At 40.9% G+C, this 17,155-nt stretch overlaps 1 protein-coding gene across 2 annotated transcripts in view; it reads left to right on the top strand.

The window, feature by feature from the left end:
- shisal1b (shisa like 1b) overlaps nucleotides 1-17,155 on the top strand; it is a 49,834-nt gene extending 32,679 nt beyond the window's left edge. Inside the window, exons 3-5 of one of the 2 annotated variants that reach the window (XM_034588488.1) lie at nucleotides 3,363-3,576; nucleotides 6,286-6,588; nucleotides 15,584-17,155. In XM_034588488.1, coding sequence (XP_034444379.1) covers nucleotides 3,363-3,576; nucleotides 6,286-6,588; nucleotide 15,584 — 518 coding nt within the window. In that variant the 3' untranslated portion in view covers nucleotides 15,585-17,155. Of the gene's footprint in view, nucleotides 1-3,362; nucleotides 3,577-6,285; nucleotides 6,593-15,583 lie in introns of those variants that run through there. The other variant, XM_034588487.1, reaches the window with a different exon arrangement.

The raw sequence follows: 17,155 nt of genomic DNA, 5'->3' as shown, positions 1-17,155 counted from the left end.
AGGAAACGACCCCAAAAGACATGGAAAGAAGGAGATCCATGTTGACATCTGATGGCTAGAAGTTAAGTCAGACACACTTAACATCAAGGGACTTCGAGACATTTACTGCCAGGAAGAAATAGTGAACTTGGCAGTAAAAGCTCTGAACCTGAGGGTGATCTCTAAATGAGGCCGTGTGGCGGAGAACTGTGAAGAGAGCACATCACAACCCGAAAGGTACAAACAGAAAGTCCCAGCTAACTCACACACTGTCTCTGAGATATGGTGTTTATATTATGCAGGAGGGTGAAGATGACAGCTCAAGTTTGAAAAGGACAAAATAAAGTACGAGGAGGAGGATGTAGTGTTGGAGGGAGAAAAGAGCAGTTCCAGCAGCGGATTAAACAGTACATTCATAATAACCAGCAGAGTGAAAGTGACGTTAAAGACAACCACATCAAAGAATAACTTAACACCCTGTCCAAGCTTGAAAGGTCCTCCTTCATTCAAGCCAAGCGAACATTGACCTCTTTTCAAATAACAACTCCTGATGAGAGTTATGTAACTGTGGTTCTGTGAATTCTGGGTGACGGCCAGAGAAGAGATGTAATACCTTGGATTTCTACCATCTTTGGTGGTCAGGAACTACAGGCAGAGAAGTCAGCCTGTGGGGGGGCATAGGGACATGGTGGCGTGGCACATTTCAATGCCACTCTTCAATCACATAGACAGGGGTGTTAATTATTGCAAGTTTACCTGCATGTATTGAATTATTGTAAAGGGGAATTGGGGTTCTGTGAACCATGGATAGAATATATCATGTGGAAATGTCTTATTAATTGTACAATACAAATGTGTATCAGTACAATTGTTCACAAAATAAGGTAATGGTCTGTTAATTAATATGCTATATTACAAAGAAATTAAATATTAAATATTTTAAGGGGCAATAGAAAGAGGAATTATAATTATTTATATATATATATGAAATATGAATTAATCAATAAATGGTTCAAATAACAAAAACAAAATATGATAGTCAATACTTAAAATAATTCTAAATAATGTAATCAAAAATTTAGTTGAAATCTCAGTTCAACAAGAGAAATAACTGGTTATGCCTACGCGCCGGCGAGAGCCAGTGGCCAGAGGCATTATGTTTTCTGGTTGCCCATCTCAAGAATGTTTTGAGGGAAGTTCCTCAAATTTGGTAGAAATATTCACTTGGACTCAAGGATGAACTTATCAGATTTGTGTGGTCAAAGGTCAAGGTCAAGGTGACCTCACAAAGCACATTTTTTACCTTGTGAAGGTGATATCTCTGGAACGCTGTGAAGGAATCCTTTTACATTTGGCACAAACATTCACTTGCAGTCAAGGATTGACTTGCTTGATTTTGGTAGCCAAAGATCAAAGACCAAGGTTACAGTGCATGCTACTGTGAATGTGACATATAAGAACTCTGTAGGAATAAGTCTGTCAGGAATTTCACTACATCTGGCAAAATTCATTTGGACTTATTGATAAATTGATTTCACTGGTCAAAGGTAAAGGTGGCTTCAAAAAACATGTTTTTGGCCTCTTGAATGTGATGTCTCAAGACTGCTTGAAGGAATTTCTTCAACTTTTGATCAGTTTTCACTTGGACTCAAAAATAAAGTGATTATGTTTCAGTTGTCAAAGGTAAAGGTTACAGTGACCTTTATATGAATCTGGAAAAAAAGTATCTAGAAATATAGACACAGAAACTGCACTAGTTGGCAGAGCCATACAACCGCAGTGCGGTAATTCTAGTTTTACAAATTCATACAAGTATTCAGATTTTAATCAAGCAATTACATTGCATTACAATTTTGATACTTTTCATTTCATTGGTAGCTATTCTATTTGCATTAGTCATTTAGCGTCAGTTTTTTTTATTTGATATTTAATTCAACTGTTTTTTTATTCATCTTGAAATGCTAAAATTAACTATTACAAATTTCCCACAGGCCAAAGCGACATCCTCATTAAATTTAGATATGATATAAAAACAAAGAATAGCAGAAAATCCATAGATTTGAGAAGCTAGAATTGGAGAATCACTTAAGTCACTTAAATTATTGTTAATGTCTGGTTAAATTGATGGTTTTCAGCACTTTTATTTCTTGTTGCTTCATTTGCTCACTCGGTCTGTGTTGATGCCCATATTTAGACATTTTCATTAGAAAAATAAATTTTACAGCTCACCAAAAACCCAACTGAATAAGTTGCTTATGAATGTATATCACATTTTTATCATCCCTGATAACTGAACACTGAATGAATAACAAATACATCATCACCACTTTTCCTCCATGTCACAGAGCAATGTCCACAAACTTTGATGAATGTATTAATATGATGTGTGCACTGACTGATGTTCTGATGCTATGTGTTGCTGGCTGCACTCTGAGCCGGAGCCATAGCTCTTTTCAGACCACAGGTTGTAAACAAGAGCAAAGCTGTTTACTATATCCTAAATTTCAAGAGGTGTTAATGAAATTAAGCAGGCGGGTGTGTTTATAGCTGTGTTGTTTACAGAAGCAGCTGTTGTTCATTTGCGAAACCGGAGAGTTTCCCGAAACCTTTTTCTTGAACCTTTGGCCTTTAATATGAGTCCATGTTCTAAAGTGTATACCTGCGTTAGGGCATTTTGAAATCCACTTTAGCTTAACAGTGGAAAAGAAAAGGGTTAAAAAATAATCATGGGTGTGTTTTTGGCCTAATATTATCAGAATACCACGTTCCATTCCCTTTAAAAGCCAGGTGTACATGCATTGTAATGGACGAGGGTGCTAAGATGGGGAAAAGTACATTTGCTATTTAAACAGCATGGGTGCTGCATTGGAAAATGTGTCAGTCAGAAACTAGCCAAGGCATTTTTGTTTATTGATGAAAAGGGGAGATAAATCTAGGCGATGCATAGCACTGCATGTAAGACAGTGCCCGTCAAGTTGATGACTTAGCCAGTTCACTAAGAACAATGCTGACCTCTTCTTTAGCTGTGAGGATTTACAGTTTGAATTCAATAAACTGGTTGCAGAACCATGTCACTGATTCACCAACATGTACGGCAAATGCAAAGCTCAATCGAAGTCTTCTTTTACTAAATAAGCCGTCCTTTACTTCTAATAATACAGCTTCCTTCAGTACGCCTTCATTCTTCCCCTCCTCTGCTAAAGGGATGATGGGTAGCCACACCAAGCTCATTATAACCTGAGGGATCCCTTGCCTTTCAAATGCTGACCTGTCGGAAATTAACGAAACGACGTCTATCATCCACCAACGTGTCTAGATCCTTCCTCCTGACAATTACTGACTGGTTTTCTACATCTCAATCTTTGTCCTCCCCAACACTGCAGCTCTCTCAGCTCATTACCGGGTGTGTGAGCCCTACTCTGACCACAAGGGGCGCTACCACTTTGGCTTTCACTGCCCGCGCCTGTCAGACAATAAGACCTATATGTTCTGCTGCCACCACAACAACACAGCCTTCAAATACTGCTGCAACGAGAGCGAGTTCCAGATGGTCATGCAGATCAACCTCACCACCACCTCAGATGGATACGCACACAAGTAAGTAACACTCTGCTGCCAGTTTAACCCAGTCAGACCCATTTACACTTTCTGTCTGCCCTCTGGTAGTGTATACCTTTGCCAACACAATTTATCCAAATGTGTTGGTTTAATAAGAAGTTGCCGAGGCTCCAGTACATCTACATTAAAATGTATTAGGGCCACTGAAAGGAGAGATTTCGAGAATAAAGTCATAAGATTGCGAGAATAATGTTGTAATTTTACAAGAAGATCAGCCTGTCATTAAATTATGTTTTTATTTTCCTAGTAATACGACTTTATTCTCAGAATTTTTTGTTAATTCACAACATATTGCAACAATATTTTTGAAATCTCTGATTCAATATGGTCCTAAATTTGATGTATTGTGTAAGAAAAAGAGAACTCTAGCTGAATGGTTAGGATGCAGACCACATGGGCTCAAATTCCCCGAGCTTGATTTCCCTCCGGATGGACAATCTGCTGCATGTCATTCCCCTGCTCTCATTTCCTGTCCGTCTCCACTGTAACCACAGAGGCATAAAACACTAAAACAATTTCAAAAGTAAAAGAAGGAAGAAAACATAGCGTTGTTGCAGATGATTAAGGGAAAAAAAGTAGCTTGTGCTGAATCGTGAGCAGAGTTTAATGTGATCTGCTATGATAGAACAGTTTCAGATCAGATGAAGTCTGCAGACTCACAAACAGTCCCCCCCCCCCCCCCCCCTCCCCTCCACAGTATCACTCTCATTGACACCACTTGCTTCTTGCTCAGAGACTTTCGTTGACATTGATCTACACCTACGAAAGCATTAACAGGAGCAGATGCTGAGAGCAGTTGTTGTGTTGAGAGCAGGACGCCTCCACACGATGGCTCACAAAGGCAGGTGTTAAGTGTTGGCTACTATATGAAGTACCACCACGAGTGTGTCATAGAAATTCACGCAATAAATAAAAGTGCACTTTTACAGTATTATTAATAGTAAACTATAAGGTGGCAAGAAACGTCAATATTTTCATTATGTGCAGGTTTCTCTGAGTGAAGGACACAGAAAAACAAGCCTCTCGATCTGTGGGAGCTCTCAGTGGGAGGCTTGGGTGACAAAACCACAGCTCTTTGTACTAATGTCCTCCCAGCAGGCCTCTGTCTGGGACGGTTCACACTGCCCTGCAGCCGGTCATGATATTTCATTTTCGTGTCAGATGGCCTGTTGGGCCGCTCTTTGATCCGAGCTCAGCGGAAGATGGAGAGCAGGTTTGATGTTTAACACTGGCCAAGTGACTTAAACCGACCATTATTCTGCTCCGCACTCACACTGCACGGTGAAAATTGTTTTATAGTTTGAGATTTATTGCAGTATGTGAAGCAAAACCAAAGGCCTGTATGGGTTTTTTACAGGTCAATGCATTGCATTTATGGCCTTTTATATATTTACAGAGCAGCTAAAATGATGCAGGATCACAATAGATGCAGAATAAAAGTCATCTGAGACCATGTTTTTAAAAAGCAGCTAGATAAACCACAACCCTTTGACATGATAATCAATGGCATGTGCTTTCCTACATTGAGACGGCTGTTTAAATATTGAATAACACAACATCATTTTTAGTTGTGTGGTCAAGATTGTTCCCTCAGAACATCGTGCACATACAGTTTGCTTACCCTGGTTGACCCAACTCGGAAAACCCTGCTGGTTCCTCAATTCAACATAACAGACGAACAAACTAGATAAGTGTCGCCAACACAGACACGACGACAAAAATCTTTGGACATGAAACAAAAGCCACTCAAGTAATTTACTCACTTTATAAATTGCATTGTTGTGGACTCTGATAGACTAATGAACTAATTGTGTGAATCGACTGGTTGTTTTTGTCTTTTACTGATCATGAGGAAATTCTACTGTTTCCTTCCCCCCTTTTTATAGATGTAAATTTTTGGAGTTGTCAAAAAAGATTAGGTCTATGAAAAAAGGCGAATTCAGGTGAATTTGAGTGCAGATAAATATCCCTAGGAAGACATATTTTCAGACTGATGTGAATTCTCTTGATTTACTGAATAGAAGCACAAGAAGAGCATTTCAAAAATGTGCCAAGATCACATAAGAGACAGGATTCCCTCCAGAAGAGTTGATTTTGAAGTGACATCCTGTTTCATCTCTGTCTGTCAGAGTCAAAATATTTCTTGGGAAAATCATCCAGATAGGACTGAATCGCCTTCAGTTTATGTGATGTTCCCCCAACTAAATGTTCTCAGCATCATAAACAAAGACTTTGCATTCAGAAATATTTAGTTGCTCTGTTTCTGTTAGAACTCCTGCTGAGTGACCTTGTTTTGTTATGGATGTGGGTTGAGTAAAAGAAAGTACAAATTAAGTCCAGATGGATCATGCAATACATGGAGACAATTTATGAGAGGTGAAAACAAGGAGAACAGATTTTTAGAGGCACAATAAGGAAGCTGAAGTATTTTGTGCTAATTAAAGTCTTTGTCCAACGTTTTTTAAAAATAGCGAATGGAGCAGATGGAGGTTTCTCTGTGGTTCTTATCCAGGGAGGATTTTAGTGAACGTCTCGGCCTTGCCACATGAAGAGCAAACATTCACACCTGGCAGCTCCGTCATAGCCACAGCTTAAGGGTATCTGATGGTAGCTTAGAGCATGTGAGGAGTGTTTATCATCATTTTACCAGATTACACTGTGCTAACACCCTCTGTCTGTCTCCTGAAGTAATTATACTGCCCTGGTCGGCGTGTGGATTTACGGCTTCTTCGTCATGGTGCTGCTGGCGCTGGACTTCCTCTACTACTCAGCCATAAACTACGAGCTGTGCCGGGTCTACCTGGAGAAATGGGGTCTGGGCGGCCGCTGGCTGAAGAAGGCCCGGAGTCAGTGGCACAGGTCGATGCCGGAGGAGAGTGAAGCCCAGACTCAAGCCCAGCCCATGGTGCCCAGCCACTACCAGCCCCGACACAGCCTCCGAGAGGAGAGCCACAGCCCGACGCTCCTGCCCTACAACACATCCACCGCATGGTGAGTCACTGTCTGTCACGTGACCACTGACAACCCGCAGTTCAGTTCACATGTCTGCTGTGAAGCTGCATGAACCAGCAGACCAAGATTTGCATCGTAAAACATGTCTGGGTAAATAGTCTTCACAGAAAAGTCCCTATGGAGGAGTTGGTTGTGTATAACTGATCATTAATGAATAATAGACAGGGACGCTGCATGAGGCTGTTGATGTTGGTTTGGCCGTGAAATATTTTTTCCTTCCTGAGGTAGTGGTAGGCAGAGTGTCCACAGGCCCGTTACTAAAAGCATAGTTCATTGTCGGTCTCGAGCTCTCTGAATTCAACTGGCCCAGTCCCCATTGGTGGTTGCCACAGCAACCGAGGTCGTGGCATAGACCATTAGAGATAGAAGAGAGTCTCCAGTGAAAGATAAAGGTATAATAAGTATAAAGATTTCTTTTAAATTGATATTAATATTAGAACACAAAAAGTCCTTCACAAACAAGTAGCTCAGCCAGGGTTTTGTCTACTATGTAAGATTTAGGAGCGTTTTTGCGCAGCCAAAACCGAATGAAAGGAGGAAAACATTACTGAGGGTTCTCTACATCTGCTGTTTGTTTATATGTATTTTTTATTATTTTGGTTTCAAGCCTGTTCAGCACTTTGGTCAATGGTGGTTGTGACTGGAGAGAGAGGACACCATATATTGGCCCTGATATAAGACAATCCCTGAAAAAATTATATAAATCATATTATTGTCTTTTTTTATAATCAATTGCCGCTGGTACAGGTGAGGTTTTATACTTTAAATACTATCTTAAACTATTATAATCCAGCATAATCTGTGTGTTATAAACTGTATTATTAATCTTAATCTTCAAACTAACATTATCTGTTAAGTAGAATATTTGCTTCTGAGATGTACTGGAGTAGTGGTGGTGGAGTAGAAGAATTGAGTAGCTAAAAATTTAAATACTAAAAGGAAAGTAAAAGCACCTCAAAACTAATAAATTCAGCTGAACTGTAATGAATTCATGTTTGCACAGGGGAGAGGGGCTGCTGACTGACAGGTCTGTTGTCTCATGTGACACAGATAAAGAACAAGTTAGAGCCTGCTCTGCATGCAGCTCTGCAATAAAAGATGGAAAATGGTCAGTGTTAATATTGTAGCACCACAAGTGAATAATTGTATGATAATCACTGCCTGAAACAGTGCAGACTTGTTTCTCTTTGTGTCTAATGTTCTTCCTGTTGCTCTTGGTTCTCTGCATGTTGTTATGGAGAGCTACATGGCAGAGACACAGTGTCTACTAGGATAAATTAGAGTGATTCTAGCACAATTTCCCAAAGCCAAAATGGAGGAAGCTCAGACTTCAGGCTCCCCATTTACTTGTTGCTTATTAAAAGTGCATTGCTCACATATAAGCACTCACACACACACACACACACACACACACACACACACACACACACACACACACACACACACACACACACACACACACACACACACACACCTGACTACAATGATAATGATTAATCTGTTATCAACATAGACTGTTTATAAACATGGAAGACATGATTCCTCCCAAAAGTTAATCCGAAGCGCCTCGATCGCCACCTGGGGGCTGGCTGCAGTATAGGTCATGAATCCTGCCTCCTCCACATTAGTGGATCGAACATGGACCAAGCTAAAAGGTCAGGGAAAACGTCAATAAGTTTGGTTTCAATTAGTTATTTGATGCTATAAAAAACGAGATGAAACATCATGATTGCGAGCTGAGACTGACTCATGATTGGTCGAGGGCATGTACCTCAAGATGGGGGCGTTCATATCTAGGATATTTAAGCTTCGTAGTGGGAGGAAGTGGAGACACATTGTCCATCTTTATATACCGTCTATGGTTATCAATATCAAGAATTCAATCATTTCAATACATGTTTTTTTTCTCTGAATAAGTAATAAAGACTTTATCAATATTTTACGAACCCTTCCGCCCACTAATGGATATATTTCCTGCAAAGCATCTGATATGTATTTGTCTTTCATTTCAAAATAGCTGCACTGTCTCCACATGAGACTCTTTTGTAAGAGAGAAGTCCTCTTGGTTTTAAGTCTGACTGTCTCATTAGGGAGCTGTCATCATTAATGATTACAAAAGAACAGAATAATGTGAAAGCTTCACTGTCCGCCAGGGGCCCCTAACCCATATTTAACCTGAATGATTCCACTCTGAGTCACATAAGAAACCCTTCACCGAGTTTTCTGTGGAAAAACACCATCTGCAGTCCTGTCACTTTATCTGTTTATTACCTTTGAGAGCCGTCACAGGCGTCTCAAGGTGTGTTAGACTTTTGATTTGCAACCCCAGGAGTGAACTATAACACACCACTGGGAACTTTTCTTAGCCGTTGTTCAGACTTTCATAACACAGCCAGACAATCATCACAGCCCAGCCTGGACAAACCTACATTTTTGTGCAGTCAATTTTTCATTCGGGGTTCTCTGTCTCAGATGCTGTGCCCCCCTGATGTCTGCTTGGGACTTAGAGACTGGCTAGAGGTAGACATCTCTCTCAGGTCATGATAATTTAATGCGAACAGAGATTTGACAAATGGCTCTGAGAAGCAGTGTGGACAGAGGGAGCCGGAGATAGAGGAGCAGGGGTGCTGGAGAAGGATCCTGGGGCTGCTCTGCTGGTGGAAATGTGGTTAGCTGAGACTGGACACATCCACAGAGCCTCCTCATTAGACACAAAGTCAGTTCACTATGATAGGACTCATCAATCTACACCCTGGCAGAGTTGACCTGTAGCTGGCAGATCTCCAGCTTTAAACTACAGGATGTCTAAAAAAAAAAAGGGTTAGGGTTAGGGTTTAAAACTTCAGCAGGACGCTCAGTGACAAAGTGGGCCTGGAAAATGAGAGCACGCTTATAGCTCTCATGTTAGTCACAGTAATTCATGCAGATTAAAGTGACAGAAACTGCTTCAGGATGGAGGGCAGTGTGGAGTGATCGCACATGCAACATCTTTTTTAACTTTTTAATAAACAGGACAGCATTTACAAAGAACTAAAAATATTCCTGTGTAATCGTTCACTTCTGGGGGAAAAAAAGTGACAGATGCTGGGAGCTAAAAACAGTCGCAAGCCGTTTCTGGGGCACGATTAGAACAGCCTGAGTGCAGTTTCACACGGGGAGGCACTTCTCACAGTTCGGTTAATGCTTACACCTTTTCTTGTTAAGTGTAAGTCGCCACGTCCGGTGATTGTGTATGTTTACCACAATCTATGTCGCCCACACTGTGCGTCATGAAATGGCCCATGGCTAGTTTGCGGGGGTACAGTATCCCCAGAGAGGATGCTGGGTAATGGCTCAGAAAACTGCGTCCACTAAGTTGAACATCTGCTGGCCAAATGTAAACAGAGATGGGGTCAAGTTGCTCAGCGTCTAAAAACAAACCAGTGACACAGGAACTCAGGAATCCCACGTAAATGGCTACGAGTGCGGCAGAGCAATCCTGAAAAGCAAGTCAAAGTATCATCTCTCCACATGTCGAGATGTGTTTCTTCAGAGAGAGGGCAGCTCCGCATTCAGCATGTGGGAAACCTCTTTACCATATTGCTACGTGAGCAGGCTGGTATCTACTGCTGCTGATCTGCTGGGGGGGGGGGGTTTCAGTGTGGGCAGCTTCGGAAGCAGTTATTACTTTATCTCTGTGAATAACCTTTATTAGTTTCTCCTATTCATGTATTCACCTCAGTTAAAACAAATAAAAGAAGCTCAACTGGTGTCATTTCTTGCCAAGGTCTGCTGAGCCTGATATTAATTGTTTATCTTAGGAAGAGCACTTTTTTATGAGCGGGGAATCGCAGATGGGAGTTTACTCACAGAGTAATGCGGCTGTCGAAGGCAGCAGCAGCACAGAACAGGCCTTTTTCACGGCTCCGTTTTTGACAGGTAACGGTAGGTAGGAGAGTAAAGGTGTAAATAATGAAATGAATCTCTGTGACGGGTGAGTGGAGCCGAGCCATATAAATAATATCAGGAACACCTGTGCATGTCAAAATGTCTGCAGTGAAAAAGACAGGATTGTTAGAAAGAGACAGTTTTTGAAAGCAGACTTTTACAGAAAGTCAAGAGGTCACAGTTTCTCTCTGTAATAGTACCTGACATGGGCAGTGGCCTTTGTATGCCCTACCTCTCCAGACAGTGCTACACAGGGCCGCAAACCAGAGTAACTCTGAGCCAGTGAATCCAAATCAGTGGTATTTGTACCCGATGGGGAACTTGGGGCAATTTAAAGATTGTAAAGTAGCTCAACTGAAGCCCCTTTGACAATGGATGGAGAAAAACACTCAACCACTAGCATCTGGCTTCTTTATTTTCAGTGTGAAAGGGCACAATTCCTGGTATAAACGACTCTGCAGGGGTCTTGGGTATTTATTGGCTTCAACTCCCATCGGCAGCATGATTCCCAGGTGGACACATTAATCTTTGCCCCTTAGCGAACAGAATTCTATGATGTGCCTCATGTAGCAAATTAAGGTGTCGCCTCGATCGGGGTATGCCTGCTGCCATCTTAGCCATGAATTCCATCCGTCTCTGTTCAAGCAGTGATCCAACATCATACTACTGCTGCTGAGTTTGGACAAACTGAAATAAAAGATACATGTATGAAAAAAGAAATACACAACACAAGCTGCGTGCCAATTCAGTGGCTGCATCCTTCGTAGGTTCCATTCGAAGACTGTTTCGGGTGATTAGGCTGTCCCACTGTAGCTAAGAGATAATCCTCTGTACACCAGAAAGTATCATTTCATCTCTGCCTTTTTAGAGTGCTCAGTCTACAGAGGCCAAAGTCATCATAGACCGAGTGGACCAAATCCTACGAAGGACACAGCCCATGAATTTGGACCTTCATGCACTAGTGTCCTCATTTTGGAACATTGAACATGGCACACTAGAGAAAGAAAACAGAAGGGAAAACAGGAATCACCATCTTTTGGTGTTTTGTCACCTTTGACAAAAACAAAACAAATCCATAAATTTTGGTGTATAACTGGAAAAATAGGTATGCAGGTTTGGTAAGTACATCTACATATTTGCATTTAGGAGGAAAAAATACAAAACTAGGATTATAAACTGGTGTAAATATCCAATTTAATACCAGCTGCATGAGAGTGCACGAGACACACCTGATCACCACATACTGCAGGAGAGAGCATCAATAACAGTTTGCCAGTGTGCAGATGGAAGGCAGAACCCAGCTAGCTGTTGGTCCTTGTTTTCACTCTTATCTCTAAGCTGACCTAACAGCTGCAGGCTCCAGTTAAATATTTACCATGCAGACATGAGAGTGGTATTGATCTATTCATCTAATTCTCTGCATGAATAAGCAGTGTTAAACTATTCCTTTTGAATCCACCTTAGAATCCATTTAAATTAACACGTACGGAACATGATGGGTTGTGTTAATGAAGGGGCAGCGGAGCTGAACTGACAGGGCTGTGATGGTACACATCTATTGCACCCAGCGCATCTCATCGCCATAGAAAGGAATATAAACAGACATTTTGGCATCACAGATCTTTAAAGGGTCCTTTGTAAAACCCTTTAAATGGCAATAAATGTCCCTGTTCCTCGAAAGTCCTGCTCTGTCTCCACAAAGCACTCAGCAGCATTTACGCCCCAAAGGTCGTCCACTTTTGCTATTAGGACATTAAAAGTTTGGCCGGGATCCCAGTTTGTACCAGCCCTCTTAGCCCACTTATCCACCTTTTGCAATTAGTAACACTGGGGAGCAGCAGAATCTTCTGAATATCACTTTAAAAAGAGCTGGCAGGGAGGATCCACTACATTATCACTTATTTGTACAATTCCCTGTGTAGCCTGCCCACTCTGACACTCTTAGAACTGCGAGAGAGTTTTGATCTGCTGCCGTCAGTGCAGTCTGGCTTCACTGCACATTTTGAATGAATTAGGTTTGGCTTTAGTGATGAAGACTTTCTGTGTAAAAAAACCTGTATAATCAAGATTTAATAATATCCTGCTCCTTTGCTCACATATTTAGTGGCTAAATAAAAAAATACATTGTCTCGAAGTTGGTTTGAAGCTTTATAGGCAAGTATTTTAGTTTAAAACATGCTAACCATCTAGGTCCCAGCCCATCCCATCTTGTAATACAACTTACTACCTCAAGAGGTGATAATGAGTCACTGTATGAGCGTTGGTAATAAGGTCCCTCTGACTAATCATGACTCAGTCTAAGCTGTCAATAATGATGTTACATCCCATTTTTATAGCATCTAATTAAATAATTAAAACTGCACTTGGGCATACATCAGTGTGATACGAACTACCTAAAAATGTTATTTGATGTGTACTTTGACTTTGGTCCAGGTCCCATCCACTAACATAGAGAAGCCAGGGTTTATGACCTATATTGCATCCAGCCACCAGGGGGATGATTCTGCCTTACTTTTGGAGGGCTGTCATGTCATCAGACTGTGCATACACTTTATGTTCAATAGCAAAAGCAAATACTTGTATGTAAGACCTCTTATGTATGCTGATCATCATCCAGAAGATAATGGTGGGAGAAATAAGATGTTGGACAACATTCAGTGACACTGCTCATAAACCAAAACAGGTCAAATAGTCCCAGTAGTGGTTCACAAATCACTTGGCACCAAGTGGCAGCAGCAGCACATCCTGCCGTCCTCCATCCACTCACACAAGGACGGTAAATTACTGGGACAGCTGAGCTTAGCCAGGAATGGAGCGTTCTATGTGAGGTGGCACGAGCCATCACATTCAAATATGTTGCATTGTGGTTCCACTACATCGCGTCATTCCTGCTGCATAACACAGAAGCTGATCTGAGCTTAACTTTTAATGTGGCAACAGAGGCACAAGCAAATCAAGTCGTGTTCAAACAAACACTCAAGTTCAGACGCAAACCAAGCGAGTGTGAAACTATGATTATTGTTGTTATGATGATCGCGCCAGCACCACGCCTCGGTCATGTGGTAACCAATCAATCAATCCAAACTTTATTTATATCACACCTTTCAAGCGAAACAATTGTATTTCAAAGTGCTTTACACGCAATTGACATTGACAAAATGTTAAAAAAAATAACCAATGAGACCAATGCACTTATATATTGTAAAAGATTACAAAGTAAATGATAGCAAAAACAATAAAATGTTAATATAACAAGAAAGAGATTATAAGATAGAATGCAACGCACATGTTTTCATCCAGTACAACACTGGCTCTAACTCAGGCCTTAGTGAATCAGCGTGATAGTGAAAACAATCTCGTATCACTTGGTAACAGATAAGAGCACTTAAACAGCCGCTGGTCTGTCTGCAGAGGAAATGACTTTACTCTACACAGGAAACTGAAACAGCAATTTTACTTTTTTACTGGGTTAGTTTTCTGTCAGAGTTTGATCAAAGCAAAGCTCCGTCGCCTGCATATTCACACCCATCCTTGGCTTTCTGCGGTAATAATAGAATTGTACATTATGATATTATTCCTGGCCTGTCTGTCCACAGAGCACCATGCCAAGAGCTTGTCCAATTAAAGCAACACTCTCCATGTGGTATGAGTTAATTAACATCATAGACTCTACAAAGGCAGCCATGCACAGAGTCCTGCTGCAGGCTAAAGGGGAAGAGCTGGGGAGCAGTTTTGCTCTCTGCGAGTTGTAGAATGACTTGTGGCGTAGCCGCGAACCAAAGAGCTTGCTGCAGTTTTTCATGTTTATTTTCGGGCAGGGGTTGTGATCTTTAATTAGATCTGTTTTCACATGTTAACTCTGCATTTTAGTCCTTTTTCTGGAGTGCAATGAAATACTTTCTAATCTTAAGAGAACAATCATGAATGTCCTGCTGATAAACATTCCTCTGTTCATCCAAGAATGCCAAAAAATAAGCAATAAAGTGAGGAAGTGGAAACTTTTATTTTCCAATTAGCAATGGGGATCTATTATTTTGGGCAACAGAAGTGAGTGCTGCAGATTTGCTTCATAGAGGTGGGGCGGGTTTACAGTTTTTACAAGAATCAAACACTATAAATCAGATAGCTGTTTGAAAAGCAAAGCTGTCCCTTTTTATTTGTGTTTTCAGGGCCTGGTTTAAAAGCCAATATATTTTTCTATAAAGAACAATAAAGCTCATGAAGCACAGAGATTATGATCTGAGGCCGTTTCAGCCGTGCAGCTAAAAGCCTCGTGTTGATCCACCAGATTTCTTTCCAAACATGTTCTTTGGCAATTTGGTGGATTTTGATGACGATACTTTCATTCAGGATGCTTGTATGAGATCTTAATATCCATATATGGGACCAATATTATTTTCTTCTTCATTTGCTCAGTTCTCCTAAGCTTTCAACCACACTGTGTGGATGGAGTATGGTAGTTTTTATGGATGTGGTTTAGTTGTAATCAGAGCCGCAACTAACAATTATTTTCATTATCTACTAATCTGCAGTTCACTATTATGCAATACTGATAAAAGCTTAACAATTTACCAGAATCCGTTTGAATAGTTGGAGTACATTTTTGCTAATTGATGGATCTCTACATCTTTGCAGCTCTTTCATTTGATCTAACTATGGAGTTGAAGTTTTATTATTCCAGTTCTCGATTTATGCAGTTTATTCTCAGCACAATTTCTCGCGGTTGCACCAATGTAGAAAGATCCAGAAACCAGACTAAAACCAGTCTCAGAATCTGCTGCAGAACATTTATGATGTCTTATCCGTAAATGACCAGTGACACCTCCCTGGCTTTTCCCTTTTTTAAACTGAGCCTGCGGGACATTGTTACATCTCTCTCTCCTCTTAGTTACCTGTCATGTCCTCCACTACTGCTATGAAATAAAGATGTAGTTTAAAGTTTCTGGATACAAGTAGACACTGTCATAAAAGCATTCTTGTACAACTTTCCCCGGTCACAAATGTTTCTGCTCAATTTCTTTCTCTGTCTGTGTTTTGTTTCTGGCAGAGTGATGCTGCGAGTGGATGAACTGAAGAGTAGCACTATCTTGTTCCCTTACATGGCACAGAGGAGCTGCCCCCCCAGACGTCACCCTCTGGATCACAGACACAAAGACCACTGGTGGGCTAGCCATACTGTAGTAGTTAGAAGTGACTACTGCACCTTTCTAATGAGCACAAATCACCCAAGGACTGACAGAAGCAGGTTGATATGGCATTTAAGAACCAAATTTGTAAGGAAACGCAGAGGACCGTGCTGCTTGGGCCCCAGCAGAGCAGTGACACACACACACTGTGTTCAGTGATCCCCTGAAACGTGCGCCAAGGCCTGGAGTACCCGCAGATAAGTCCAAGCTCAACTGGATAAACTGTTCTGTACTGGCAAGCGAGGAGGCTTGCCTGTTTTTCGACAAAAGAAAAAGAAGCTCATCTTTCTTGATATAAAATGTTTATTACACTGCTGTGCCAGTTTGTGTTCAGTAGCAGTTAGACACAGTCATGGTTTATCTATTTGGTGATTTGTTTGTGTGAAGTAGTGAGAGAAATATATGACTGGTTAACATTCAGAACATGTAACAGCTTAGGTCGATGCTGAGCATCTCGCTTAGAGTAGAACGTTTTTTTGATACTCGCTGAAACCAGACACAAAACGTCTCTGCAGCCGTGTTGAAAACATATAATGTTTTGAAATACATTAGGTCTCCTTCCTGCAAAACAAGTGGGTTCCCTCTATTGGAACATGTCTGACAAAGACATGATGCCACACAGTTATGTAAGGTTTTACATTAGGTTCATCAAGGTCTCTCTGTGGTTTACAGTGAGGAAAAGGAATCCAGGGTCTGAATAAGTCATTTCAACTAAAACATTAATAAGGATCAGGGAAGCCTTCAGAAAAGCAAAGAGTGTTATGCTAAGTTAAACATAACCTCAACCCTTGGCTATGAGTCTAAAAGCCCATTTGAGATGATAAAATATAAAGTTAGTCTGTGACAGTTGACTCTGTAAATTCATCCAAAGACTTGTTTGCCCCTCGTCATCACAGGGGCTGCCTGAAAAACAGCCCCATTAGCAATATGATGCAAATGATTACACATTATGCTCTCTTTCATAAACTGCACTCGATATCCCACATTGGTAACAGGCAATTACAAATGATTAGCCATAATAGAAAATGTAAAGAACACCTAGAAAATCTCCTTCACTGTCAGCAATAATGTACAGTAGCTTAAGCAGGAAGATGAAATGAGCTGCCAGCCAAACGAGCCCTGGGTGTTCAGTGAGGTGTAACGCAGAGGCTTCTGCTGGTTTACGTTCAAGATGAAGGTTAAGTCGGTGAAACAGACGAACAGTGTTCCTGGATAATGAACTCGTATTGAAAAAGCTCTCCTGCCGTCTCTGTGTCAGACTCATGAGAAGAAAAGTGAAAACAATGTTCACATCCTTTAAAGAAAAGCGTCTACTTAACGCTGCCGTGGTTTCTTAATATAAGCCAATTATTTTCTCAGTTAACCAATAAATAATTTGCTTTATAAAATGTCAGAAAATAGTAAAAACTTCCCGTTATGATTTGTGATCAATA

The sequence above is a fragment of the Hippoglossus hippoglossus genome, chromosome 6, assembly GCF_009819705.1.
Source record: "Hippoglossus hippoglossus isolate fHipHip1 chromosome 6, fHipHip1.pri, whole genome shotgun sequence".
NCBI lineage: Eukaryota > Metazoa > Chordata > Actinopteri > Pleuronectiformes > Pleuronectidae > Hippoglossus > Hippoglossus hippoglossus.
Note: the sequence above shows the minus strand (reverse complement) of the source record. Positions and strands in the feature narration are given on the sequence as shown.